At 52.1% G+C, this 21,612-nt stretch overlaps 1 protein-coding gene and 1 pseudogene across 7 annotated transcripts in view; both read right to left on the bottom strand.

The window, feature by feature from the left end:
- The window catches only part of ARSG (arylsulfatase G), a 139,315-nt gene that overhangs the window by 58,003 nt on the left and 59,700 nt on the right, over window positions 1-21,612 (bottom strand). For 5 of the 7 annotated variants that reach the window (XM_073660354.1, XM_073660353.1, XM_073660358.1 and 2 more), the window contains exons 2-8: window positions 17,196-17,499; window positions 12,649-12,836; window positions 12,523-12,570; window positions 12,339-12,453; window positions 12,129-12,263; window positions 11,545-11,720; window positions 11,397-11,477 (exon numbers count right to left, since the gene is read on the bottom strand). In XM_073660354.1, coding sequence (XP_073516455.1) covers window positions 11,397-11,477; window positions 11,545-11,720; window positions 12,129-12,263; window positions 12,339-12,453; window positions 12,523-12,570; window positions 12,649-12,836; window positions 17,196-17,419 — 967 coding nt within the window. In that variant the 5' untranslated portion in view covers window positions 17,420-17,499. The remainder of the gene's footprint in view (window positions 1-11,396; window positions 11,478-11,544; window positions 11,721-12,128; window positions 12,264-12,338; window positions 12,454-12,522; window positions 12,571-12,648; window positions 12,837-17,195; window positions 17,500-21,612) is intronic. The other 2 variants (XM_073660355.1, XM_073660357.1) reach the window with 2 other exon arrangements.
- LOC141176433 (uncharacterized) lies at window positions 5,398-9,173 on the bottom strand (annotated as a pseudogene).

Below are 21,612 nucleotides of genomic sequence, written 5' to 3'. Positions count from 1 at the left end.
TCTAACTGCGCAGAAGGGATCCTGCACACCTCCTTAATATGCTGGCAGTAGGGCTCAACGTCATCAGGCGGTTTTTACATTGAAATGTCTGGGAAATGTGAGTCACACAGCTGAGGAGTTGTGGTCAGCTCTGGAGAACCAATTTCATGAATGGTTGTCTCCACTGGACCTGAAACCAGGGAAGGCCGTGTGCGACAATGCTGCAAACCTGGGTGCGGCCCTTCGCCGGGGCAATGTCACACACGTGCCTTGTATGGCTCACGTGTTGAACCTGGTTGTCCAGCAATTTTTAGCCCACTATCCCAGACTAGATGGCCTTCTGCAGAGGGCACGGTCGCTGTGTGCTCACTTCCGCAGTTCGCATCCCGCAGCTCAGCGATTTACATCTCTACAGAAGTCGTTGGGCCTGCCACTTCACCGGCTAAAATGCGATGTGCCTACCCGGTGGAATTCAACTCTGCACATGTTGCAGCGACTGTGGCAGCACCGACAAGCCCTGGTGCAATACGTTCTGACGTATAGCCTGGGCCAACGAGATTCAGAGGTGGGGCAAATCACGCTGGAGGAGTGGTCTCAGATCAGGGACCTATGCACCCTTCTGCACAGTTTTGAAATGGCGACGAAGATGTTTAGTGCTGACGATGCCATTATCAGCATGACTATTCCGGTGATTTACATGCTGGAGCACATGTTAAACAGAATTCGGAGTCAGGTGGTGGCACAAGAGGAGGTGGAGGAAGTAGAGGAGGAGGAGTTGTATGCGGAAGGGCTAACATCTGCAAGGTCCAGACGGTCGGCAGCACCAGGGCGGCAGGCATGTGAGGGTGGGGGAGATGATTTTACCAGGGCGCATGGTAGCAGCCAAACTAGTGAGGAAGGTGCAGGAGCCCAGGAAGAAGTGGAGGACGAACTGATGGAAGACTCATCAGATGAGGGAGACCTTGATCACATTTCTGTTGTGCGAGGTTGGGGGGAGAGGACAGAGGAAGGAAGCATGATTGTTACCTCGCCACCAACACAACAGGGACTTGGTGCTCCTGGATGCGCAACACACATGAGTGCCTTCTTGCTGCACTACCTGCAACATGACCCTCGAATTGTGAGAATTAGAAATAATCCTGACTACTGGGTTGCCACACTGTTAGATCCCCGGTACAAAAGTAAATTTGCAGAAATTATTCCTGCCATAGAAAGGGATGCACGCATGCAGGAGTATCAGCAGAGACTGTTGCAGAATCTTACATGTGCTTTTCCACAAAATACCAGTGGTGCACGTAGTGAATCTCACAGTTCCAACTTGCCAACCGTGGTCTGTATGGAGTTGTTCAATAAAGGGCCCAAAATTAAGATAACATAGATGGGAGAGGTCTCTATGAATAGGAATTCCTAAGTATTTGATACCCTGTGAGGGCCAGGCAAAGGGAAAGTTGGACTGGATGGAATCCTATATGGATTTAGGGAGGGAGACATCGAGGGCCTCAGACTTCGCTGCATTGATTTTAAAATTTTACCATGTAACAAAGTGATCTATTTCAGCCATAACAGCAGGGATGGATATATGTGATTGAGTGATATATACTAGGACATCATCGGCAAATAGAGAGCACTTGTACTCGGTGCCTCCCACCTCAATCCACCTAATATTGGGGTTATGGCGAATTGATGAGAGCAGGTGCTCCGTCACTAGGATGTATAAGAGAGGGGACAGAGGACATCACTGCCTTGTCCCATTGGTGATTGTGAAAGGTGATGAAAATGTTCTGACGCACCCCCTGGGCCTTGGGACACCCGGAGCCGGACCCTTTTTGGTGGATGCTGGTGGTTGTAGTCTCCGTGGCGGCGATCCGGTTCCGTGGCTCAGGGCGGTCAAACCAGTGGCGGAACTATTTATGTGGTTTTGATGTTTAAATGTCCGACTACGCCACCCGTGGATTGCGGTCAGAGTGAACCGCCGCTACAGGGCAGACCGCTAAGGCTGGTGTTGTGGGTGCAGCAGAGCGTAGCATAACTCCCCACGGGAGGAGTATAGCCTCAGGGCAGTGTATGCGGAGGATGGGGGTGATGGTGCAGGGCAGCAGCAGTAACGACACGGAGTCAGTGATGCAGTTCAGGGCCTTTACTCACAGTTCTTATTATCCAGACCACGTCTGCAGGTAACGGCTGCCCACGTCGTACTGTGCTCACCAGGTGAGGGGCTCAGACAACTCCCAGATAACTTTGGAGCGCTTCACAGGACCCCCTTTGTGTGTCCTTTGTCTGGCCTTTCTTACCAACACTTCTGTCCGGCTGCCTCGGGCCTCCTCTTGGTAAACTTGGCGCCAGTTTCCCTGACCCTATGTGGTGCCTTCCTAGCGGGTGGAGCAAGGGGCTGCGCCACATAAAATGTCAGAGCCTCCGGTTTCTAGCTGAGGGTCGTTTCCTGCCTCCACTAGTTCGGGGACCGGTCTCCCCCTTTGGCCTGACCCCTCCACGCAGGTGGATTCGGGCGTGCGGTGGCGACTCGCCCGTCCGCACCCCTGGGATCCCTTCATTCCTCGTTCCTGGAGCCTTCTCCGCTCCTCTTCCTTCCTTCTCCCTCTTGCAGGCCTGGGCCTCTGTTACTAGGCCCGCCTCCGGAGCAGAGCTCATGCAGAGCCCCTGCTCCCTGCCACTTCTGCTCAGACTTCTCTGCACTGAACTAAGATGGTGCCCACCTTTTATACTCCCTTCTCAATGCACCCAGGAACTGCTTCCTCCCTGCTCCTGCACTGCAGGGTTCCCCTTCCTCAGTGTTCCCTCCCCCCACTCCAGCCAGGGACAGGGACTGTCGTGCCCATCTCAGGGGCATATTGGTCGCCCTGCCCCACGGCAATGTGGTGTAATGCATGCAGGTGTCGGGTCCTGATCCACACTCCATCCTTATCTGAGAGTGAGATATCACACCTCTGGGTGAGGTGCAATACGTCTGTAGCAACCGAGCCCTCGGTGCTACAGTTCCATTTATCTTCAGCCTAGGTGACGTATTGTGATACAGGGCCGTGATTTTGGCTATAAAAGGGTCCCCTAGACCCCTACCCCAAGCTTTTTAAGAGAATCATATATGGCGTGCCAGGAGACTCTATGGAATGCTTTCTCAGCATCCAACGAGAGTATCTACTTACAAATTTTTAACTGCATCTAGCCCAGGAAATACTTTGTGCCTAGTAGCAGTGTCTGCTAGTCAGCGGATTATCCCGGCTGTTAAGCAAGCTACACCACCTGTAGTTTGGACACTTAATTTTTTCAAAGGAAATGCTTCGGGACCACGGGATACTTAGTGAAGAGCATCAGGAGGCACCCCAAGGCATAGGGGCTGGGACTGGCACTAGGATGCCTTGCGGTGGACAGCCGAGCTCGATCCTTATAAAAGCTTTTTAACTGCAGCAGCTTTAGTGGACGCTACTGGAGCTGGAATTACGCGGCTGCTGGCATGAGACTTGCCCTCCAATAGATCCTTGTAAATGGATTTAAAGTGTATTCATTCAAATTAGAGGGACAATTTAAATTAAAAAGCTTAGAGCTGCCTCCACCACAGGGGGGCTCTCTCGACCCACCAGCGGACAGGCACCAGTATTGGGAGAGGGGGGCTGGCCGTCAGGGTTCACCGCGGCTCTGGCACAAACCCGGCGACACGGAGGTGGCACGGGCAGGAGCGGACTGGCCGTCTCGGCTTCTCACTTTTTGGATTTTAGAAGGGCATGACATGCCTATATCTGTGTCTCCCCCTCCTTTTACTCCTCCACCTCTTTTCTTTTCGCATGACTATATGTACTTGTCACTTTTCCATGTGTTAGTTGTGTCTTCTGAGCAGTTTGTCAGCTTTTGGACACCTTTGAAGGTGTTTTCTATGTGTTTCTATGTGTTTTTGTTTGCCTGCCATTGGTTTTAACGGTGTTCGAAGGTGTTCGACGAACAGTTCGACGAACAGTTCGGCGAACACACGGGTGTTCGACGAACCGAACCGAACTCGAACACTACGGGGGTGGCTCAACACTAGTGTTCAGTTCCCCTTCCCAGGATTCTCTCACCAGACCAAGGGGTCCCCGGACTCGTCTGCCATACAGGAGCTCGAAGGGGGAGAACCCCGTTGAGGCCTGTGGTACCTCTCTGTAAGCAAAGAGCAGGTGTGGGAGGTACCGCTCCCAGTCGCGCCCATGTGACTCGACCAGCATCTTAAGCATCTGCTTAAGGGTACCATTGAATCGTTTACACAAACCATTGGTCTGTGGGTGATATGAACTTGATACCAGGTGCTGCACCTGCATTTTCTTACAGAGAGCTTCCATTAGGCGAGACATGAACTGAGTCCCCTGGTCGGTGAGCATCTCTCTAGGAAATCCTACCCGTGAAAAAATGGCCAGCAGGGCATCCGCCACCTTATCGGCTCGAATGGAGGACAGAGCTACTGCCTCCGGGTACCGAGTAGCATAGTCTACCACAGTAAGGATGAACTGCTTTCCAGAGCTGCTGGGGATGGCCAGCAAGCCAATGATGTCCACAGCAATCCTCTGGAACAGCTCCTCTATCACGGGCAAAGGGATCAGGGGAGCCTTGGGGGCACGCCCCGACTTCCCCACTCTTTGGCACGTGATACAGGAGCGGCAGTAGTTGGCAATGTCTGTCCCCATTTGGGACCAATAGAAGTGGTGAGACAGCCAGGCCTTTGTTTTGCGGCCCCCCAAGTGTCCGGCCAAAGGAATCTCATGGGCAACCCGCAACAACTCCTCCCTAAACTGATAGGGCACGACCAGCTGTCTCTCCCTCATCCACTCCTGTTGGGGGTTACAGGGGACCGTTTCTCGGTACAACCTCCCCTTATCCCAGAATACCCTCTCCTTATCGGTTTCGGAAATGGGCTTCTCTGCGAGGTCCCTTAATGCCTCTAGGCTGACATCTGTGCACAGAGCCGCCTGGAACTCCTGGCTGGAGGTAGCCAGAAGCGACGTTAGGGCCCCAACCTCACTGGAACCATCTGGGACCGGCTCTGGGTCCACAGCCGGTTCTGTTGTCCCACCATGGGATGAGGGCCCGGAAGGCAGCGCATCCGGGTGACAGCGGCTATGTAGGCCGTCTTCCCGGAGGACAACAAACCCTTACCATCAGCCTGACAGGCTGGTGGCACGGCCTCCCCACCGTCCCCCAATATGTCAGGAGCTGTGCCAGTCATGGGGCAGCTGTCACCGGCCAGGTCACAGTCCGTCGTGACACTGGGCGGCGGCACGGGACCACTGGCTTCAAGGTTCCCGGGCTTGCTCCCATCGCCCTCAGCACTCATGCTAGCTCCGTCTTGGGGGTCCTCAGCAACATCACCCCGCGGGGCGACGTGGCTGAGCACTCCGTTACCACAATGCATATCATCATTATACATCATATTAGCGTTCATATCACTGGCATTATCATCACAGACGTATCACAGGCATTAAATGACATATCAGATCCGGGAGGGTTGTCAGGAACATATTGGGCAATCAACCGTCCCAGATCAGTCCCCAATAAAACATTGGTCGGGAGGTTCTCTGACACCCCCACCTCCCGCAATCCCCTCCCCGCATCCCAGTCTAGGAAAACCCGGGCCATGGGCAAAGGACGGTGAATACCCCCAATCCCGGTGACAGTCAGAGTTTTCCCAGGGATCAGATCTTCAGGGGACACCAGCTCAGGGCGGATGAGGGTCCGTTCGGCTCCGGTATCCTTGAGCCCCATAGTGACTTTGCCACCCACAGTGACTGTTTGCAAATTGTCACAGGCCCCCCCAACCACCCCACCCACAAAAAGAACCGCTGCAGCAGACCCCTGGGCCCGGCTGAGGACCGGCTGGCTGGAACACTGGGGGCGGTTGTCGGCTTACCCCCTTTCCAGCTGGCAGTGGCTGACTTCCGCACCTCTGGTGTATGGTTGGCCTCATAGGTATCCGCGATCGGGGCTGTTTTGGTGGCTTCCCTCGGCTCCCGGTCAAGCACAAACTGTCTCACCTCCACTGGGCAAAGATGAAGAAACTGGTCCTTCACCATCAGATCCGTCAGGTCCTCGAAGGTGGTGACTGACAGTCCTCAGATCCACTGCTCAAAGTTGGTTCAGAGACAGTCTACCACATCGCTGTAGGTGTCATGTGGTCCACGTTGGAGGGCTCTGAACTTTTTCCCGTACACCTCCGGAGTCAGCTGATACTTTTTTATCAGGGCCTGCTTGACGGCCTCATAGTCTCCATCTTGTTTTCGAGGGAGGGAAGCAAACACCTCCAAAGCTTTTCCTCGGAGTCCTGGGGTTAAATATTTTGCCCACTGGCTTGGGGGCAACTGATATTGCCTGCAGGCCTTTTCAAAGCCTCGCAGAAATGTGTCCAAGTCCCCATCCTTTTCCATCACAGGGAAGTGCTCAGGACGAGGTTTAAAGCAGCTGGCACTGTTGGACTCACAGGCCTGCGTAGAGGGCGACTCCTGCTGAATCCGGGCTAGCTCCAGCTAGTGTTGTCGGTCAGCTTGTCGCTCAGCAGCCTCTCGGTCAGCTTGGGCTTGTCGCTCAGCAGCCTCTCGCTCCTGGAACTTCAGGATCAGCTGCGGTCGTCCGTCACGATCGTCTGCGGCGAGCTGCTCCAAGGCCATCCGCAGGTGGGGGTCCACACTACCCTGGTTGCGGGTATGGCTGGCAATCACAGGTGGGACCCCTGCAGCAGCGCCATCCAGGCCTTGGCTGGCCGCCCCATCGTCAGGGCTCAGCTGTCGGACAGGCTCTGCGTCACTTTGCAATAGTTCAGCAATCATTTGGGCCTTGTTTTTGCCCGTGGGGTCAATCTGTCTCAGCTCACAGAGGGCAGTGAGAGTGGACTTCGTCTGCTGGTGATACCAGGGCTCTCCACGTGTAGCCATTATTGCCAAATAAAAGATAGGATAGAAAAACAAGAAAAGGGAGGGGATGCAACTGCTACACGTATATTAATGTCCCAGATAAAAAAATATTAAAACACCGAGTCTGATTTCTTAAAACTCTGCACAGAATTCTCGCAAGAACCGTGCAAGTTTTCAGTGACAGGAATGATTGCTCAATCCAGCCACTGATGTTCTGTAATATCCCACCGCTTGCCACCAATTTGTCAGGAAAACTTGCCGGCCGGTGGGTGCCGCTCTCTGGCGCCCCCTTACCTCTCAGGTCAGTCAAGGTACTGCACCTAGAGTAAGTAGTGCCAGGAAGCTGCCACCAGCGGGGGAAGACACTGTGGGGTGTGTGTTGTCCCTTACACGTCACTAATCCGTGACGCCACGATACGGGCACAGCTCTCTGGCGCCCCCTTGCCTCTCAGGTCAGTCAAGGTACTGCACCTAGAGCGAGTGGTCGCTGGAGAGGCCGTCCTGTAGCCCACTGGGTATTTGAGGCCCTCTGCAGTGAGGGCGGTATATATATATTCCCCTGGTTGCGCCAGTAATATATATCCACACCTCCGACCGTCACTGCCAGCCTTTCTCAAATCCCCCAGATGGTATGCTGCCACCAAGTCCGTTAAAAGACTGATATCGGGTCAAGAACCAACCCGGTAGCGTTTATGGCTTCGGGGAGGAGAGCGATTACAGAACAAAAGAAACAGAACTATTAAATTTTATATTTAATCCAAAAGGGAGGCAGTGTTTAGGAAAAATATATACAAGGATGTTACAAAGGGGACATTAAAATACATATGCAGTTACATAAAATAAACAGGAGGAAAGAGAAGATAAATTACTTACACTATACGATCGCGGAGACGATTCGATATAGGTGGAGGAGGGGCTCTCCAGATTATGCTGTTATTGAACAGGACCCGTTGCTTATAATTCTTATTCCCCCCAGCAATGAGTGCTTCTGTCTTCCCCCTAGATTACTTTATACCTAAGGAGAGACCTGGCCACACGCCCCTTGCGGTGACATCATGTGGGCCGGTCTTCAGCCTGTAGATTTTTATTAGAAATGCTGACTTTTGCGATAACTCATCGCTCGTTAATCGCAGAAGCTCGCAAACTACGCCATATTTTCCCTCATGATTTTATCTTTATTTTGACATCACGCATCAAATCGCTGCAGTCTGCTATTCCGGGGTTCTTGCACTACGGCCCCCCGATGTTGGTTACGGCCTTGGAAAGTGACCTACATAATCCGGGGCTGATTTGGTCACTACACATATGGGTCCCGTTACTGTCGGACCTATAGAACTCATATTATTTCATAACTAATATCGGAGTCAGTTCGTCTACAAACTTTTCTTTGAGGCTTGGGATCTAGTCTTCACAAGTACACGTAAATTAGTGCAAGCCTGCGGTTGTAATTACCGACTGCTCTCTCAGAGACAAGAGGCTTGGTTCCCTAACGAAGTTTTAACACTTCTTCCCTGGCCGTGTGTGAATAACTATTTATCAGTCGTGCGTTAATTGGGGCTTTGTGCTGGCAGAAGGAGTGGGTAAGGGAGGGGGTGAACATGTGTGTCACGCAGATGGAAGGACATTTTCCTGATATTAATATTTTCCTTACAAATGGGTAAAAGTAATTTCTATGCTAGGGTTACCTAAGCACCTAACTGGGTACCCCTGGAACCAGTTAGGTGGGGTCGGTTCCCGCCGGCTTCAGGCGTGGACAGTCACGAACCAGATGGCGCCAGGAACCACATAAAAAACCCTGTCGCCGACGCCATCTTTGCTGCCTTGACTCCTGAGAGGTACCAAATTCACAAAGCTGTATGGGTTCTCCCACAGCCTCAGGAACAGCAGAAGGTATGGATGAACTCCGCCTGAGGGACAATCTTTCCCGACATCTCTCCCGTCTTCTACAATCAAGTCACACAGCTAAAGCCATAGCGGCCTCCAACGACCAGTGATGAGAGTCGTGCACTAGTATATCTTTAATGTGTTCCTTAAGCCCAGGAAAGTACTACGAAGAGCAGTATCGTTCCACCCAGTCTCTATGGCCCACCTACGAAACTGGGAGCAGTAGTCCTCCGCAATAAGGTCCTGCTGATAAAATGCCTTAAGATGGGATTCAGCCACCCAGTCCGGTTCATCATAATCTTCCCTATAGCCTTAAAAACTCATCCACTGGCAAGAGTATGGATGAACCCGAGGGTAATGAAAATGCACAAGACTGGGGATCCCCTCTAAGAAGGGAAATAACAAGATCCACCCGAGTACCTTCATTCCCAGACAAAACAGGGCGAAGGTGGAAATAAAATTTTCACCCCTCCTTAAAATTATTAAACAGTTTCTGATCTTCCCCCAAAAAATAAATCAGGAAGGAGCACCTTAGGTTCTATGGGAATGACCCCTGCTGCAGGACTGGGATTAGAACTTGCCTGTCAGGGGGACCTCCCGAGCCAGGATCTGGCTGTGCTGGTTCACGGTGCCCGCCAAATCCTGGAAAATTCCCAGACGGCCCAGCTCCCAGTAAATGGAAGGGGGACATTGGCAGAGCCCTTCCCAGGCCCACTGTTGCCGGACAGCTGGCCTCTGGTGACGTGGTCGGCGCGACGTGGTCGGTGCCTAGTCAAAAACCCCAGTAAGTGTAATCAGAAGAAAAAAATGAGAAAACCCCTGAAAAGATAGCAAGGCTAATGCTAGCACCACTCACCACTGCACATAGGAACTGCAATAAACAGCAAAGCACTGAGCAGGGAGCAGGATTATATAGCCCGCCTAATGATCAGGTGTTGAATACCTCCCAATCATCCCCAGACAGCCATTCCCTGCTAGCTTGCACAGCAGAATGAACATAATTCCACCACTGCTTAGTGCCAGATAAAGCAGCGTCCTGCTTTGCCAGGCAACTGGGGAAATCAGTAAGAGACACGGCGTCCTGCGTCCTCACACATCCTACAACACTAGAACGTTATGCTCCATAAGATTGGGACAGTCTCCGTCCACATGTAGGGTCAGGACAATTACGACGCCTGCGCCCGTTGTAGCATGGCACCGGGCATGCTCCATTCCCAGGTGGGAGCACAGAATCACGATTCCTAACATGTTTGTAAATATGTAGCGTGTATGTAGTATTTATGTATTGTGTGCATGTATGTATTTATGTAGTGTGTATGTAGTATATGTAGTATTTATGTATTGTGTGCATGTATGTATACATGTAGTGTGTATATAGTATATGTAATATTTATGCAGTGTGTGAGTATGTATGTATGTATCTATGTTGTATGCAGTGTGTGTGTAATACATGCAGTATTGATGTAGTGTGTGTATGTATACAGTGTGTATGCATGTATTTTGTATGTAACATATATAGAGTGTATGTAGTATACCTAGTATTTATGTACTGTATGTATGTATGTATGCAGTGTGTATGTATATTTATGTATGTATGTGGTATGTATGTATGTAGTATTTATGCAGTGTATGTATGTATGTATTATGTATGTATACAGTGTGTGTTGTAATGCAGCAGCTTGCAGCATTACTGTAATGGTCCAGGGTGTGTTCTGGCTGACCATGTACCTCTCCCTCAGGTGACTGATCACATGACTGTGACATCATCGCAGGTCCTGTGTGCACTAAAGGATATATAAATCCTGGTGGTTTGGAAACAGTGTGAAAAAGGCGTGAGGCCTGTTCCCTGTGTGTGGGACACCGTTAGCCTGGAGAGGCTTAGTGAGGCCTAGAGAGGCCTGGTGAAGCCTGAAAGGCAGAGGCTGGATCCCTGTGTGTGTGGTGGATCCCAGTAGCTTTGGAAGGCAAGAGTCCTGAAAGGCAGAGGCTGGATCCTTGTGTGTAAGAGATGCCAGTAGCCTTGGAAGGTACGAGGGCTGGAGACCCCCATCTGGGAAGCCGTAAAGCCACAGCTGTGGCAGAACAAAGCTGACTGAAGCAGCTACGATCAGGCAAAGGTAAAAACGCTGCGTTATATGGACATTGATATAGTTACCTTGCTGAAGGCTGTAACTGGAGCCAAGTGGGCCTGTCTGCCACTTGAAAGGCTCTTGGATGTTATGTGTGTAAACATGCCGGTGACCCACTGAGATGGACCATGGTATAAGCAGTTATGAAGTGTAATAAACTGCTGGATTGTGAAATACCGGAAAGACGTTGCATGTGTGCTTGAATTCACCCGGTGAAGCGAGTGTCCCCCAGCGTGATGAATAGCGCTGCCTTACAGTGTGTATACATATATATACAGTACAGACCAAAAGTTTGGACACACCTTCTGATTTGGGATGGGTGAGGATACAGTAGGTGTATATACACACATATATATATATATATATATATATATATATATATATATATGTATTTATGTAGTGTGCATGTATATTTATGTATGTATGTATGTGGTATGTATGTAGTGTGCATCTAACCCTTTGACGTGCTCAGCTCCCTGGAATTAATGGTGCTTTAAAGATAAATAATAATTACAATTACCTTGCATCGTCTGCCATTTTCCCAGAAAAGGTCCCACACTTCCTGACAGATGGCATTTCTGAGCCCAAGGTCCATTATCGCCTGCAGCAAAAGCATCATATGAAGTCAGATGCACCAGTGTCGTGCCAAAGTGTCAGCGAGAGCGTACCGGTAAACCAGATGAGGGTGTTGCCGTCACTGCAGGCCCTAATATTGCCCACTAGCTGGTCCATCTCCCGCAGACTCTCCTCGTATGGTCCACGTCCAGGCCTCACATGGGCAGGTGATAGCGGCACATGCATATGTGCCAGAGCCACATAGAGGAAGAATGGGCGCCCCATACGCCTGCAGAGGAGACAAGCAGAGGTGACAGTGAGCGGCCGTACTGCCATAGTGGGACACTGGGGCGGCAGCACAACCCAGGGCAGGAGGAGCGGAGGCAGAAAGAGATGGATGCGCTGAATGACACCATGGCTTGTACTCCGGACTATGAGCATCTATTGACTGTCACTCACTGCGGAGGTATGTAATGCCCCCCAGCTCTATCCTATAGCCACTCAGTGACAGACCGCCCTGCTGACATGTTCCAGTGGCAGGACAGGGATTAGCAATGATGGGGGAGGAATCGTCCAGCTCACAATGGAGAGGCAGAGTCCCTTTCACCCCTCTGTGCCGGCAATGACTCCCTGAGACTGAATGGAAGATGGTAGATCTGGGGTATGGCGATTTCACAGACTGGCAGCCATTCCTAACCTGGCATTCATGATGAAAGTCACCGCCTGGTGGGAGTATCGTGAGGACAAGCTGCTTAGCTTGAGTGGCTGCTCCAGGATGGCAGCGTTCTCCATCAGGGGTAGGGCCAGCTTGGTGGAGCATCCTCCATCCGGCCTGGAGACAGAAAGTACAGGGTGATACCACACTGAGCTACACACATCAGGGGTCTTTGGATGACCCTGTGATTACCGGTGCGGGGAACTGGCACGCTGGGGGCAGGGTTCACATGCAGGGAGGTCGTATCCTGGCGAGTCGGTGCAGCCCATGTCATTGCTATAAGGAATGCCATAATAGTAATCAAATCCTGAAACGAGAAGCACAGAGGAATCAGGGACTCGCCCGCTCTCCAGTCTTCCGGTAGCCGGCCACTCACCACGACTATTGGGGTGAAAACTTCCATGGTGCCCCAGATGCCATTTACCTGCAAGAGAGAAATGAGAACAGACAGATGGAGTGATGGTGATTCTAATGTCACACCCGGCCCGACGAGGCGACGTACCTATAAGGCCAGTCATGTAGCCAGATGGTTTTAAAGCCTCAGCCAGAGTGGTCTCATTGATAGGCAGGCCCCCCACTGATGTGGCTGCAAAGTTGTGTGTGACCCCATTACGGATTCCTAATCTTCCAGTGAGAAGCGACGCTCGGGACGGGGAACATGTGGAAGCTGCCGAGTGGAAATCAGTAAGCCTACAAGACACAAGGAAGAACCAGGCGGAAGCCGTCACTTCCAGGTCTGGACCCAGTGACCAGCAGTAAAGAAGTGTGAAGAGAACATGTGGTCACCCCCGAACATGAAGCAGAGTGTGCGCTCAGCATCAGCAGACAGGCAGCCAAGAGTAGACCATAGAGGAGCAACTTACTCCACTCCAGTCTCCAGAACCATCACCGATTCAGTCCCCGGACCTAGCTCCCTCCAGCCCCATCACCGCTCCAGTCCCGGACCTAGCTCCCATCAGCCCCAACACCGATCCATCCCCAGAACCATCACTGCTCCAGTCCCAAAACCATCACCGATCCAGTACCTGGACCTAGCTCCGTCCAGCCACATCACCACTCCAGTGCCCAGACCTAGCTCCCATCAGCCCCATCACCGCTTCAGTCCCTGGACTTCGCTCCCTCCAGCCCCATCACCGCTCCATCCCCAGAACCATCACGTCTCCAGTCCCCAGAACCATCACTGCTCCAATCCCCAGAACAATCACTGCTCCAGTCCCCAGAACCATCACTGCTCCAGTTCCCGGACCCTTTACTGCTCCAGTCCCAGGACACCGCTCCCCTCCAGCCCCATCACAGCTCCAGTCACCAGTACCAGCTCCACTCCAACTCCATCATTGCTCCAGTCCCCAGACCCGGCTACCCTACAGCCCCATCACAGCTCCAGTCCCCAGACCCAGCTCCCCTCCAGCCCTATAACCGCTCCAGTCCCCAAAACCATCACCTTCCAGTCCCATCACCACTCCAGTCCCCAGACCCAGCTCCCCTCTAGCCCCATCACTGCTCCAGACCCCAGAACCATCACCCTCCAACCGCATCACAGCTCAAGTCCCTGTACCCATCTCCTCTCCAGTCCCCAGAACCATCATCCTCCAGTCCCATCACCGCTCCAGTCCCCAGATCCAGCTCCCCTCCAGTCCCATCACCGCTCCAGTTCCCAGAACCATCACCCTCCACTCTCACCGCTGCTCCAGTCCCCAGACCCAGCTCTCCTCCAGCCCCATCACACCTCCAGTTCCCGGACCCAGCTCCCCTCCAGGCCCATCACAGCTCCAGTCCCCAGAACCATCACACCTCCAGTCTCATCGCCGCTCCAGTTCCTGGACCCAGCTCCCCTCCAGCCCAATGACCGCTCCAATCCCCAGAACCATTACATCTCTAGTTCCCAGACCCAGCTTCCCTCCAACCCCATCACCAATCCAAACCACAGACACAGCTCAACTCCAGCTCCATTACTGCTCCATTCCCCTGAACCAGCTCACCTCTAGAATCATCACCGCTCCAGTCCCCAGACCCAGCTCCACTCCAGGCCCATCACAGCTCCAGTCCCCAGACCCAGCTCCCCTCCAGCCCCATCACTGCTCCAGACCCCAGAACAAGCTCCACTCCAGCCCCATCACAGCTCAAGTCCCTGGACCCATCTCCTCCCCAGTCCCATCACCGCTCTAGTCCCCAAAACCATCACTCTCCAGAACCATCACCGCTCCAGTCCCCAGACCCAGCTCCCATTCTGCCCCATCACCGCTCCAGTCCCCAGACCCAGCTCCCCTCCAGGCCCATTACAGCTCCAGTCCCCAGAACCAACACACCTCCAGTTCCCGCACCCAGCTCCCATTCTGCCCCATCAGAGCTCCAGTTCCCAGAACCATCACATCTTCAGTTCCCAGACCCAGCTTCCCTCCAGCCCCATCACCAACACAGACCACAGACACAGCTCAACTCCAGCTCCATCACTGCTCCATTCCCCTGACCCAGCTCACCTCTAGAATCATCACCGCTTCAGTCCCAGGATCGAGCTCCACTCCAGGCCTATTACAGCTCCAGACCACTGACCCAGCTCCCTACAGACCCATCACCGCTGCAGTCCCCAGACCCAGCTCCATCACAGCTCCAGTCCCCAGACCCAGCTCCCATTCTGCCCCATCACAGCTCCAGTTCCCGGTCCCAGCTTCTCTGTAGCCCCATCACCAATCCAGACCACAGACACAGCTCAACTCCAGCTCCATCACCGCTCCATTGCTCTGACCCAGCTCACCTCTAGAATCATCACCACTCCAGTCCCCAGACCCAGCTCCCTCCAGTCCCATCACAGCTCCAGTTCCCAGACCCAGTTCCCCTCCAAGCCCTATCACCGCTCAATTCCCTGACCCAGCTCCCCTCTAGAATCATCACTGCTTCAGTTCAAAGACCCAGCTCCCCTCCAGTCCCATCACAGCTCCAGTCCCCGGACCCATCTTGCCTCCAGCCCCATCATTACTCCAGTCCCCAGACCCAGCTCCCCTCCAGTCCATCACAGCTCCAGTCCCCGGACCCAGCTCCCCTCCTGCCCCATCACAGCTCAAGTCACTGGACCCATCTCCTCTCCAGTCCCATCACCGCTCCAGTCCCCAGACCCAGCTCCCATTCTGCCCCATCACTGCTCCAGTCCCCAGACCAAGCTCCCCTCCAGGCCCATCACAGCTCCAGTCCTCAGAACCATCACACCTCCAGTCCCATCACCGCTCCAGTCCCCAGACCCAGCTCCCATTCAGCCCCATAACACCTCCAGTTCCCGGACCCAGCTCCCATTCTGCCCCATCACCGCTCCAGTCCCCAGACCCAGCTCACCTCTAGAATCATCAGTCCCAGGACCCGCTCCCCTTCAGGCCTATTACAGCTCTAGACCCCTGACCCAGCTCCCTACAGACCCATCACTGCTCCACACCCAGCTCCCTTCCAGCCCCATCATCGCTTCAGACAACTGACCCAGCTCACCTCTAGACCCATCATCGATCCAGACCCAGCTCCCCTCCAGCCCCATCACAGCTCCAGTCCCCAGAACCATCACACCTCCATTTCCCAGACCCAGCTCCCCTCCAGCCCCAGTCCCAAAAACCATCACACCTCCAGATCCCGGATCCAGCTCCCACTCTGCCCCATCACCGCTCCAGTCCCCAGACCCGGCTTCCCTCCAGCCCCATTACAGCTCCAGTCCCCAGAACCATCACACCTTCAGTTCCCGGACCCAGCTCCCCTCCATCCTCAGTCCCCAGAACCATCACACCTCCAGTTCCCGGACCCAGCTCCCATTCTGCCTCGTCACAGCTCCAGTTCCCGGTCCCAGCTTCTCTCTAGCCCCATCACCAATCCAGAACACAGATACATCTCAACTCCAGCTCCATCACAGCTCCATTGCCCTGACCCAGCTCACCTCTAGAATCATCACCGCTCCAGTCCCCAGACCCAGCTCCCCTCCAGTCCCATCACAGCTCCAGATCCCGTACCCAGCTCCCCTCCAGCCCCTTCACCGCTCCAGTCCCCAGACCCAGTTCCCCTCCAGGCCCATCACAGCTCCAGTCCCCACAACCAGCTCCCCTCCAGCCCCAGTCCCCAGAACCATCACACCTCCCGTTCCCAGACCCAGCTCCCATTCTGCCCCATCATGGCTTCAGTTCCCGGTCCCAGCTTCTCTCTAGCCCCATCACCAATCCAGACCACAGACACAGCTGAATTCCAGCTCCATCACGGCTCCATTCCCCTGACCCAGCTCACCTCTAGAATCATCACCGCTTCAGTTCCAGACCCAGCTCCCCTCCAGTCCCATCACAGCTCCAGCTCCAGTCCCCGGACCCAGCCCGCCTCCAGCCCCATCACTGTTTCAGTCCCCAGACCCAGCTCCCCTCCAGTCCATCACAGCTCCAGTTCCCGAACCCAGCTCCCCTCCAGCCCCATCACAGCTCAAGTCCCTGGACCCATCTCGTCCCCAGAATCATCACCCTCTAGTCCCACCACCGCTCCAGTCCCCAGACCCAGCTCCCATTCTGCCCCATCACAGCTCCAGTCCCCAGAACCATCAAACCTCCAGTTCCCAGACCCAGCTCCCATTCTGTCCCATCATCGCTCCAGTCCCCAGACCCAGCTCCCCTCCAAGCCCATCACAGCTCCAGGGCCGAGAACCATCACAACTCCAGTTCCTGGACCCAGCTCCCCTCCAGCACCATCACAGCTCCAGTCCCCAGAACCATCACACCTCCAGTTCCTGGACCCAGCTCCCATTCTGCCCCATCAAAGCTACAGACCCCTGACCCAGCTCCCTACAGAACGATCACCGCTCCACACCCAGCTCCCCTCCAGCAGCATCACCGCTTCAGACCCCTAACCCAGCTCCCCTCTATACCAACCACTGACCTAGATCCCAGATCTCACTCCGCTCAAGCCCCATCACCCCTCCAGACTCTGGACCCCACTCCACTCCCATCACCGCTCCAGACCCTGTTCACCTCCAGAACCCAGGCCCTGCACAGTATAACAACATTCTCATCACTGGAGAACAATATACTCATTTAAATTTACCTCAACCCCTCGAGGGCCAGCTTGTCCAGGTTGGGAGTGTGTGATTGCCCTGCAGCCATATTTGCCCCCAGGTCCCCCCACCCCATGTCATCTGCTAGGATAATTATAAAGTTGGGCTTCTTGTCGCTGCTCTGTTGATGGCAGGAACTATATCCCGAGAACCAGATAAAACCAATACAAACTGAAGCCATGATAAAATCAGGGAGCAAAGTTGTTGTGGCCATGGTGGACAGACGTTAGTGGTGTTGTTTTGGGGATCATGGATGGGAAGATCATCAGAACTTGATCCTCGTTGGGTCAATGCCTGGAAAACACAATAAACTGGTTGAGTGGGAGAAAACCTGCTTACAAAGTGACCATGAACATGTGAACATGCTGAAAGGAGCCAGATAGATATTGGTAAGTGTGAAGACCCGGGGTCTTCCGTGGGCATAACGCTACTCAGACAACACAGGGTGATGGTAAAATAGTGTGGCAATACTTTGCTGAACCACAAAGTGGACAATAAACACGCAGAACAGTCCCAGCAAATACCCAAGATGGTACAACATTACACAGTCTCACCCTTCCTTCTCCGCCCGCCTGGGATAGAACAGCTGCGACTTTGAAGACTTCCAGGGCTGACTACCTCAACCAGTGGCCCCCCGCTTCTGGCGGGCCCCCACAGGGAGAAGGTAGCGGCAAGCTTAGGAAGCTAGCAGTCCATCGAGGAACAAGGCCAGGAGACCCGAGGGTCCCAACCTGGCCTCTCCGAGAGTTTCCATGGGGCCAGATGACTGGCTTCTCCGAATGTCTCTGTGGGTTGCAGGCGACCGGTGGGTCCCTCCTGGCAACCCCACACAACATATCCATGGGGCCAGGAGACTTCTTCGTCCTCTCCTGGTCTCCCCAAAATGTATCCATGGTCTCTCTGATGGTCAAATAGAGCAGATCCGTATCTTTCCAGTCAGGGCCGTACCCTTAGGTTAGAATTATATAGAATTGAAATCTGTGTCTCTTTGGGTAATGCCATGCAATCCATCTACTGTCCTGAAGGATGTCTCTTATTCTCCTTGTAAAGTCTTCCTGATGCTCCTTGATTCTGCTTCCCAAGTCTGACTGCTACAAAAACACATGTCCCTTCTGCTTCTCTGGGCTCAGCCCACTGAATGGCAGAACTGCTCTCACCCCCCCCCAAAGCTAAGTGTGCATTAGTGGAGGTATCTTTCTCAGGTCGACCATATCACCTGGGTCTTCATGTGAGACTCCCTGTGGTGGAAGCTCCGCCGGATCTTCTTTCAACACTTACTGTACACAATGGGCTTAAACGATTTTTGAACAATGGTTAGAGGCTCCTGAGGTACTAATGAGATTAGTGGAATGCTGGACACTTTACAAATTAAATTAGTGTACATAAACTGACCAGAAAGCAGAACATTAATAAAACACAGCCAGCAATCTCTAATAAAACACAATAAGGTATTTCTCTTGGATTAACAAATCTAGTCGTCTGGCTAATTAACCCCTTAATAACATCTGACGTACTAATACGCGTCTGTGCCCTGGGACTTAAGAGCCAGACCCGTATTAGTACGTCATCGCGATCGCGCGCGCACACAGGCTGTGCGGGCGCGATCGCCGCCGGGTGTCAGCTGATTGTCACAGCTGACACCCGGTACTATGTGCAGGGAGCGGTCACGCACCGCTCCCAGCACATTAACCCCCGCGATGCTGCGATCGAAGTCGATCGAAGTCGATCGCGGCATTGCGGGGGCAAGGGGAGGTGATCGGCAATACTCACCTCCTCTTCCGGCTTCCAGCGCAGTCTGCAAAGGCTTCCCGGGTGTTGCCATGACGACCCGATGTCGTCATGACAACATCCGGGTCACCAGAGAGCAGGAAGATTGCTTGGACATGCGCAGTGCATCTCCAAGCAATCTTCACACTGTGCACTTCTGACAGCCTTCATGGCATAGGGATGGTGCTCCATTCCTGTGCCATGCAGGCGATCAGAAAAAAAAAAGTGAAAGTCCCAGAGTGGGACAAAGTAATAAAGTGTATAAACTGTGTGAAAGTGGAAAAAAAAAAAAAAAAAAATGTGCAAAAATATTATAAAAAAATAAAAAAAATAATACACCAAAAATAAAAATATAATGTACCCATCAATAAATATTATTATAAAAAAAATAAAAAAAAAACAATAAAAGTACACATATTTGGTATCGCCGCGTCTGGAACAACCTGACCTATAAAACTGTCCCACTAGTTAACCCCTTCAGTGAACACGGTAAAAAAAAAAAAAAAAAAAAAAAACAAGCAAAAAACAATGCTTTATCACCATACCGCCAAACAAAAAGTGGAATAACACGCGATCAAAAAGACGCATATAAATAAAAATGATACCGCTGAAAACGTCATCTCGTCCCGCAAAAAACAAGCCGCCATATAGCTCCATCAGCCGAAAAATAAAAAAGTTATAGCTCTCAGAATAAAGCGATACTAAAAAATATTTTTTTCTATAAAATAGCTTTTATTGTGTATAAGCGCCAAAACATAGAAAAATGATACAAATGTGGTACCGCTGTAAACGTACTGACCCGAAGAGTAAAGCTGCCTCATCAATTTTACCACACGCGGAACAGAATAAAAAAAAAAAAAAAAAAACAATTCCTGAATTGTTGGTTTTTGTTTATTCTGCCTCCCAAAAATCGGAATAGAAAGCGATCAAAAAATGTCACGTGCCTGAAAATGGCACCAATAACAACGTCAAGTCATCCCGCAAAAAACGAGCCGTCACATGACTGTCTGACAAAATCTGGAAAAATTATAGCTCTCAAAATATGGCGATGCAAAAACTAGATTTTACAAAAAATGCGTCTTTTAGTGTGTGACAGCTGTCAGTCATAAAAACCCCATATGATTCTGGCATTGCTGTAATCACACCGACCCGAAGAATAAAGTCGTCTAATCACTTATACCGCACAAGGAACGGCGTCAAAAATAAACTCTTGAGTTAGGATTGGGCTAGGGTTAGGGCTGGGTTTGGGGCTAGGGTTGTGCTGGGGCTAGGGTTGTGCTGGGGCTAGGGTTGTGCTGGGGCTAGGGTTGTGCTGGGGCTAGGGTTGTGCTGGGGCTAGGGTTGTGCTGGGGCTAGGGTTGTGCTGGGGCTAGGGTTGTGCTGGGGCTAGGGTTGTGCTGGGGCTAGGGTTGTGCTGGGGCTAGGGTTGTGCTGGGGCTACGGTTGTGCTAGGGCTAGGGTTGTGCTATGGTTAGGGTTGTGCTAGGGTTAGGGCTGGGGTTGGGATTTTTTTCAAAAGTAAGAAAAAAAGATGACGATATGGCGACTAGTGTTGAGAGCAAGTGCTCGCTACTTGAGTTTGCATCGGGTGCTCTGGTATGCATTTAGTATCGTGGGTATTTGAGTGACATGCTCGAGTCTCTGCCCCATATGCTTCGCGGCCAAAAAACTTTACGGGGATTGCCTGCCATGCACGAGCGATCCCCGCATGTTTTTTTTTGGGTGTCTAATAACCGTGAAACATGCGGAGCAGGGACTCGAGCATGTCACTCGAGCACACGCTGTACATGGTGCATACCTGAGTACCCGATGCAAACTCAAGTAGCGAGCACTTGCGCTCAAGAATAATGAAAACTTATTCAATATGATGACCTAACGTAAACAAATAATGTGCCGTACCTCTGGGTTCAAAATGTTCACTATACACCTTAATAAAATCTTTGAGGGGTATAGTTTCCAAAATGGGGACACTTGTGGTGGAGCTCCACTGTTTAGGCACATTACGGGCTCTCCAAACGCGACATGGTGTCCGCTAACAAATTGAATGGAAAATCGGCTCAAATTGTTAGCGGACGCCATGTTGCGTTTGGAGAGCCCCTGTGTGTCCAAACATTGGAGCTCCCCCACAACTGACCCCATTTTGGAAACTAGACCCCCCAAGGCACCTATCTAGATGCATAGTGAGCACTTGGAACCCCCAGGTGCTTCACAAATTGATTCGTAAAAATGAAAAAGTGAAAATAAAACACTTTTTCATTTTTATGAATCAATTTGTGAAGCACCTGGGGTTCCAAGTGCTCACTATGAATCTAGATAGGTGCCTTGGGGGGTCTAGTTTCCAAAATGGGGTCACTTGTGGGGGAGCTCCAATGTTTGGGCACACAGGGACTCTCTAAATGCAACATGGTATCCGCTAACAAATTGAATGGAAAATCGGCTCAAATTGTTAGCGGACACCACATTGCGTTTGGAGAGCCCCTCTGTGCCCAAACTTTGGAGCTCCCCCACAAGTGACCCCATTTTGGAAACTAGACCCCCCAAGGCACCTTTCTAGATGCATAGTGAGCACTTGGAACCCCCAGGTGCTTTACAAATTGATTCGTAATAATGAAAAAGTGAAAAAAAAAACACTATTTCATT

The sequence above is a fragment of the Phyllobates terribilis genome, unplaced genomic scaffold, assembly GCF_046119375.1.
Source record: "Phyllobates terribilis strain yellow unplaced genomic scaffold, ASM4611937v1 Scaffold_25__1_contigs__length_18738178, whole genome shotgun sequence".
NCBI lineage: Eukaryota > Metazoa > Chordata > Amphibia > Anura > Dendrobatidae > Phyllobates > Phyllobates terribilis.
Note: the sequence above shows the minus strand (reverse complement) of the source record. Positions and strands in the feature narration are given on the sequence as shown.